We start from the raw sequence: 8,398 nt of genomic DNA on the forward strand, positions 1-8,398 counted from the left end.
TATAATGAAAACATTAGCAGCATTATTCTTCAAAACTAAACTATATGTTAATAACTAATAATTTTATTTTATAGTGGTATTTGAGAAGCTGCAGTCCTTCAAAACTGTAATCGAAAATATTAATTCATAGGAATAACCCATTTAGGAGATTTATGTTATTGTAATATATCCCTTAAAAAAATGTTATTGTAATTTATTCCTAATATAATTAGAAAGTATAAATTTGTGCAAATTAATTTGTACATCCAATGAGTTTTATCCTTCCATGAAAAATAAAAACCTTAAGTTTTATCCAATTTTATTTACAGCATAAAATTTCCAAAAACATCAAAATGTGTTATAAATATGTTAAATATAAGAAACATTCTATTTTTGTAAAAAAAAAAAAAAGAGAAAAAAGTTATCTCCTAACCAATAGAAATGAGAGTAATTTGGTCAATGTACATTTAAAATTGGATAAACTACTTATTATGTAAAAATATTTAATCAACAATGTTCTTGAGCTGGAACTATAGAGCAGCATTTTATTATAGCATATTAGTAAGTTGGTAAATTTGCTTCCTATGCTAGCTCTCATATTCACATATGTAAGCCAACAATTAAGCAAAACCTACATTTTGTTAACTCCAAAATTTCTAGATACCTCTGCACATTCATACTTGCTTTGAACTGCATTTCATATCAGTTCTTTTTTTTTTTCATGTTTCTTTTGCTCTCGAGACTAGAACTCAGATACACTTTGTTCTTATACTAAGTTTTCTAAACAGGTAAAAGAGGGGGAGCCCAGATGGTACTAAATTGAGACCTGTCCAAACTTAGTTTTTACTTGTTTTGGATGGCACCAAAGGGAAAGATTACTCTGCTATGGTTCTGCTGCTTGACTGAGGCACATGAATTATTCCCAATATCCCTCAAAGGAGACCTCTCTAAAGCAACAAATCCATTATTGTTCCATTTCTGTGAAATTCTTCTCCCATCACTTGAAGTTGGAGCCTCTTTTTGCCAATGATGGTTATTCTCCTTCAACCGACAAATCAACACCCTCTTCTCCATTTCATGTTGTCCATCCACGGTGATCAGTGGCGATGACCCTTTGTCTCTCCTGTCATGGACTTTTTCGAGCTCCTTCTTCGACCTCTCAAGCTCCTTTCGGAGATAATACATTTGGGCTTCGAGCTGATTCGCCTTGTTTTCGGATGAGATAGCCTTCTGCCTCCATTCTTGAACCTTTGTTTTTAAAAAAAGGAATGATGTCAAAGATACCAAACCATAACACTTAATTATAACAATAACTTTGGATGATCTGAGAACTTACAGATGAATTGAGTGAATGCATTTGGTGATCGTAATCAAGAGCTCGATCTTCCCAAAAGTCTCGAGAAGCCTGCAACTCTTCCATTTCTTCTCTTACTTGTCCCAACATCTCTTGCATCTGAGACCATTGCTCGGTCTCAGCTCGAACTTGCTCCATAATTCTTCTTACTATGGCCTTACAACGTCCTGAACATACATTATTCTCTTCATAACACACTGTCTCCTGCAAAAGAAGAAATCTACCACCTTAAAAAAAACAAATCAAAAGATTCAATCACAAAGCAAATGCATGAAGTTTGAGTTAGTGTCTTGCCTTGTGTGATTGTTGTATTAACAACAAAGAAGATGAATCAGTAAGCTCAATTCTCTGAGAAGTGGAAGCTGAACTAGCCACTGAGCTATTTGCTGTGGATAGCATAGAACCACACTCTTCCTTCATTCTCTCTAATAATGTCCCATTTGATAATCCCTCCATTTTTTTTCTCAATATCTCCACCTTTTAATTTAAAAATTGCCCATTTAAGAGATTAGATCAAAGATGAGATTAACAAGCTAAAATACAGAGTTGTCATCATAGTTAGTAGTACTTACATTGGAGTTGTCACTTGAAACTAAACTCTCATTGACTCTAGAATTTGATGATTTTAGGGACATGCTCACTTCTGCCATCTCTTGGATCTTTTTCACACAAATCTCATCTGATGTTCCCCTAAACATCTTCAACTGTCTTTGAAGAAGAAGAGCCGATTGGTTATCGAAATTGTTGTGTTTTCGAGTTTTGAAACTCTTCACTTCTAAGTTTCTTCTGAGCTTCTCTAGTTTCTCAGCAAAATTTTGAATCTCTTCTTCTAAGTTGTTAGCTTCACTTATCTTGTTTTTCTCCTGAAAATAATTAACACAATTAGTTCGATCATCACAAGAAAATTCAAGTACATTGATTGAGAGAAAATAGCCAAGTAAAAGTAACTGTTATAGTGGTACACATTTTCAAATTTTCAACGGGATTATTCTGTCGAATAAAATATTCATATAAATTTTGAAAATTTGAAAACATTTCTTTCACTAATAGCAACAAAGTTCCTTCGTTTTCTAGGCAACCAAACAGAACAGAGCACATTGTTCGATAGTTACAAAATTGTACTACTAGTTAAGTTCAGTACTGGATTTTCCCAGATGAAAAAACTCAAAATTTTCCCATAATTGAGAGAAAATAACCAAGTAACTGTCATAGCAGTACAAAATTTCAATTATTGAACAGGAATATTCTATGGAATAAAATATTTATATAAATTTTGAATATTTGAAAATCATTGCATTCACTAACGAACGATTAGACAAGTGGTCTGAATAGCTACAGAGTTATTTCATTTTCTAGGCAACCAAACAGAGCACATAGCACAGTGTTCGATGGTTACAAACTTGTACTACTGCAAGTTAAGTTCAGTGTTGAATTTTCCCAGATTAAAAAACTCGAAATTTTCCCAAGAAACAAACGAGAAAGAGATTGTAATAGAGAGAGAAAGATAAGAAACTAACAGAGACAAGAGCCTGAATAGCTGATCTTAGAGTCCTTTCAACCTTAACTCGAGTCCTCTCCAATTTCTTAACGGCTATCTCCTTCTCCATTCTCAACAAATTACACTCTGCTCTCAACATCTCCGCCTGAAACCGCCATTTCTCCTCCTCCAACCCCAACCCAACACCGCCACCATTAATCTCTCTCTCCTCAACTCTCTCTCTCCTCCTCTCACTACCTTCCACCACTTCCCCTCCTGCATGGCCCAACAACACAATCGGAATTCTATTCTTCGTGAAAGCTCGTTCTTGGTCGAACAAAGTCTCCAGCTTGCCTTTCCGGTCCTTCTTGGCCTCCGACGAACTGGGTTTTCCGGCGACCGCCTTCTGAGTTTTCCGGCGTGGCCTGCGCGGAAAGTGGAGGATTCTCGGGGTCGGCGGCGGAGGTGGGTACTGCCATTTTGGCCTCCTGGAAGCTGCTATGGCTCCTAGGGTGATCGACATTGTATGAAAGCAAGGATTTTGAATTGGTTCGGTTGGGTTTTGAAAAGAGAATCAAAAGGAGAGGCTTTTGTCCATTGAAGGAATGGAAAAAGAGAGGTTGGTTTTGGGTATTTGTTAAGAAACTGATAAAGAAGTGAGTGAGTGAGACAGAGTCAGAGACAAGAGAGACTGGAGAAAGAGAGAGCGTGCAACCTCGTTAAGTGTAAGAACAGGGATTTCAAATGAAAGTGTTTTTATTTATTTATTTATTTTATAAAAAATATTATTATTATTCCTACTTTAAAATAGTTTATATTTTAAAATTATTTTGTATTTTAATTTAATTTTAATAATTTTTTAAAAATAATATCTTATAATTATAATAATTTAAATAGTTAGTCAAAAAAATTTAAATAATTAAATAAAAAGTATAGATAATTTATTAAATTTTAGACTAATATTATTTTATAAAAATTTATCAAAATAATTTTCACCAACTTTTTTATCGTATTATTATTATTAATTACATAGGAATTTTGAAAAGAGGATATTGTATTAATTAATGTTTGTTATGACGCCTTTATCCTTGTGAGTATTTATTGAGCTGGGCATTATTACCAAATCCCAGTTGGGACCAAAAAGGACAATATTGCAATAATTATTATTTATTATAATATTCTTTTGTATGAATAAAATAAAATAAAATAAAATATTATTGTAGTTGTGCTACATCATCATTATGCATCTATTATTCACATTAGGAATGCAAATTATCATGATTTGTTCATGGAAATTGTGTCACTTTTGTTTCAAATAATAATAATAATTATTATTATTATATGAGAAATGATATCACTTCCATTTCAAACAAAAAAAAATGATATTACTTTGATTGGTTTAAATATTTGGCTATTGAAACATCTTTTGTATTTTATAAATTAATATAAAATTATCACTACAACTTTACTTTGACTAAAATAATACTAATCAGTAAAAATTGTATATTTTTTTTAAGTCATTTTACATTTTTGCCTAATTTTTATATTTTTTTATAAAATAATTTCTGTTTAAAATTTTGATTAGTTGTCTGAAATTTTTTTACCCGTTACATAAAGTATCTAATGTCATTTTGTAAAAAATTATTAAAATTACACCACAATACAAAATAATTTTAAAAAATAAATTATTTTATTGAAAGACGCTTAAATATTTTAATATCGACAAACACAAATATATGTTATCTGATAAAAAAAATAATCCAAATACTTTTTTCATTTAAAGCAATATATTCTCAAGAAATAACCCCATTGGCCAATATTATTGATTAGCCTATCCAATTATTCATATTTTTTTAATGATAAATAGAATTTCTATTAATTACCTGTCGGGATAAAGTAATCAACATAATACATAAACATATCAAATCATTAAAAAAAATTCTCAAAAAGAAAAACAATAAGTAATTTTCAACTAGAAACCTACTTATAGTATAGATAATAGCCTCATTTTTTTTTACATGGAATAAACATGCAATTAATAATATTCATCAACCATTATTAAGTGGTTGAAATAGCCTATAGATTAGATATGCTTATAAAAATAAATAACAAAACGTGATATAAACTAGGGGTGTTTGTGGTATGAATAGAACAGTTATTATCTAAAATTTTAGACTGCACCGCATAAATCTTAAATCGCACTGCAAAAATACAATATGGTATGGTGCGGTGCAAGCGATTTATACCTATTATCAAATAATTTAACAATTAAATATTATAATTAATAAATATTCATAATAAATCTCATAACAATAAAGTGTTTAACAAAATAATTAAATGTACAACAAACTATAAACTATAAATTATATATGTTTATAAAAATAAATAACAAAACGTGATATATACTAAGAACACATCAATATGAATATATTTTTCCAACGGCTAGTAAACTCAAACAATGTCCCAACAACTACAATTTGATTTATTTAATCAACTCAATTGTAAATAAAATAAAAATGTATGAATAAAATCACACAAATCAAGTAAGGGTGTGACCATTCCATAAATGATTAACGAATAAAATGGTCCGTGCCGTCGAAGGTGTTATTTATAATAAATGGTCTAATTTTCTAATCTCTAATTAATTTTCTGAGCTGACAAACTCATTCCATAATTTCTCTTCTTCTAATAATACAAAATCTCACCTATTCACATTTCACAACTGGGATTCTCTCGTTTTCCCAAGTAACCCATTCTGACTGTGAGTCACTCAGAAAATAATAATGCCAATAATAATAATTATTTAATTTATCATTTTCAATGAAAACACATAATTTTTTTGTTTTGGGAATTAAGAAACGACAGTGGCATTGTTTGAATAAAAAGAAGAAAAAAAACAGTGTGTTGTGGGGACACACTTACCTGAATTGGAAGTGATTGGTTCACTCCATATATAATAATAATTCAAAAACAACCTACCAAACGCTGCCTTACATGTTTTACTTTCATGCAACAAATTAATTAAAAAAAATAAAAACTACTCTAAATTTAGAAACTTAATAGGAAAAGTTGGAAGTCCAAAATATGTATATATATAATAAATGTTTATGAAAAATATTATTGCCTTTTGTGACAGTTCATTAAGTAAAAAAATGTACATATTTAGCTGTTAAAATTTAATTCATATAATGCTATTAATGGAGAAAGGGACCAATCTTTTGATTTTTGAATTTGAAAACTAAAATAGGCTTATTTTAATATATAGTTGTTGATAATTAAGAATAATAAGGTACATTTTTTGAACAGATGAGTGAATTAATGCTCTTGAATTTTGAATGTTTAGTAAAGAAAAATTAATTAAAAACTCCAACATGTGTAAATATATATAAATTATAATCATGTGTACAAATTTCTTTACTTTAATTTGTTATTTGATTATATGTACAAAATATCATGTAACTTTAAATGTTCTGGCAATTTGAGTCTCGTAGTTTCATGATTTTTACCGTTGTAGAGTAGAAAAAGGTTAGGATTATTATTTTAAAAAGAGATTATATTACATAATTAATCAACCAACTCAAGTTCCAATACTATATATAGTATTAGTACTTGGGTTTTTTTTTTAAAAAAATGATATTTTAATAATATCATATTATTAATTTGATTCTTATGTACACAAGGGTATATTTTGGACGAAGAAGAATCCAAGCCAAGTCAGTGACAATTAAAATGAAGAGTATTAAGTAAAAGGACTGTTTTGTCGTATATGGTTGGTTTGATATGTTTGTCATCTGCCACGTCACATTCTAATCCAATCTTTAAGCTTGCATTATATATGGATAGATGAGTCTTTAATCTACAATGATTTATAATAATATGAAAAGCTATCTAAGGTATTTATTTATTTAAAAAAAAAAAATCATGTTTCAAACTCAACATTTGTCCCCTTAAAAAAACATTATTTTTACTATAGTCTTAAAAATTTATATTATTAAATACTAAAATGTAACATTTGTGTGCTTATTTTTAAATATAATTGTTGATGTCGTTTTTTGTTAATTATGAAGAACACTAAACAAGAATATAGAAAAAATAGAAGGATTCAGAAGTTTTTTTACATAATTCAGCAGTTAAAATATGTCTAGTCCACGAGTCACTATTATTATCGACAATCTCTCAAAGCTTTTAATGGAAGCAATTTGGCAAAGTTTTCTCCAATACAATTTGTGCGTCCCTACAAATGAATCAGGCCATGGTATTTATAGACCTGGTTGTAGAAATATCTTCTCCTAATTCAGGGAAGTTACAATCAAGCATTCAAAATTTAAATAAATACAATAAATGCGCTAATTACATAATACCTCATAAAAATAAGGATTTAATATATGATAATAACGAATCCCTACGAAATAGGGATTTCCTAACAGCCTTTCTGTGTGCCAAACATGTCATTGAGCTGGATCGTTGCGCTGACGCACTTTCGAGACTGGCCAAGCTTCAAGCTCATTGTTCCAGTTGTAACCTCCTCCTCATCAAGTAGTTTGGTCGAGTACGTTCCTCGGAGAAGGATGGTGTCTTTAAGCCTGCATCTCAGGCTCGCACGCTGCGACTCCTGCTCGAGCGCTAGTAACAGATCTGGAATCACGTGTTAAATTATACAAGTGTACTGTGCACGTCCTTTCCAATTCTCCTTGTGCCGCCAACTTTTTGAAATCAAATGTGATCCCTTAGATCATTTTTCACTTCAGATCAAGGGTTCAGATCCATGCGACCTTTACTATTCCTCTTGCCTATATATATCTTTTCTTCTCCCCTATTTCTTCCACTTATACATTTTTTAACTTTACACGAACCAAAGCCTTGCATGTTTTCTAAGAAAAAATCATATATTTCAAAAATCCCTCAATTTCCCACTCGATCCCCTTTCGAAGGCGAGTTTCTGAGGATCTCTTTGCATCGTCACTATCAGTCAACTCTCTGGTTCTTTCATCAACTCTAAATGTGTAAGTTTTCCAAACTATTCTTCGTATTATGCATGCTGCTCTCACTATTTCTTTGTTGTATTTATGAAAATTATCTGTGCAAGAGGTAGCTTCTTGATTTGGATATATTCCTAGTGATCGGAGATCTGATTAGGCAAAAAGTTTGGAAAATTTAAATTTAATTATGATGAAATTTAGATTTTAAATTTAAATAAAAAATAGATCAATGTTTATATTTTTATTGGGAAAGAATTAAATTAAATACTTTATATCGTAAATCATGTTTACAAGCTAATTTCAATGTTAGGATTTAGAGGGAGTTTTATTGTATATTCTATGCGGGACTAATTGTTTTAGTAATTTGTTTTGATGAGGGAGTTATATATATATATATATATACTAGATACAAACAACGTGCAATATACACATTTTGTTAATTTTATTTATAAAATTTATTATTTATTTTTATTAAATTTATATTAATGTCATAAATTTTGAAATAAATATTTTATTTTAATTAAATAATTTATTTATTTTTGTTTAAGTTTATGTTTGTTGTAGTTTTTGAATTTGACAGTAACAACAATAGATTATATATTATATGTT

At 29.8% G+C, this 8,398-nt stretch overlaps 1 protein-coding gene across 1 annotated transcript; it reads right to left on the reverse strand.

Moving 5' to 3' along the window:
- Positions 1-480: 480 nt before the first annotated feature.
- LOC133790422 (uncharacterized) lies at positions 481-3,500 on the reverse strand. Its single transcript, XM_062228056.1, has 5 exons — positions 2,851-3,500; positions 1,906-2,196; positions 1,628-1,810; positions 1,316-1,537; positions 481-1,227 (listed from the first exon to the last, which is right to left on the reverse strand). Exons 1-5 carry the CDS (start codon positions 3,331-3,333, stop codon positions 823-825), a joined length of 1,584 nt encoding a protein of 527 aa, XP_062084040.1. The 5' UTR covers positions 3,334-3,500; the 3' UTR covers positions 481-822.
- Positions 3,501-8,398: the final 4,898 nt, after the last annotated feature.

Source organism: Humulus lupulus, chromosome 7 (genome assembly GCF_963169125.1).
Source record: "Humulus lupulus chromosome 7, drHumLupu1.1, whole genome shotgun sequence".
Lineage (NCBI taxonomy): Eukaryota > Viridiplantae > Streptophyta > Magnoliopsida > Rosales > Cannabaceae > Humulus > Humulus lupulus.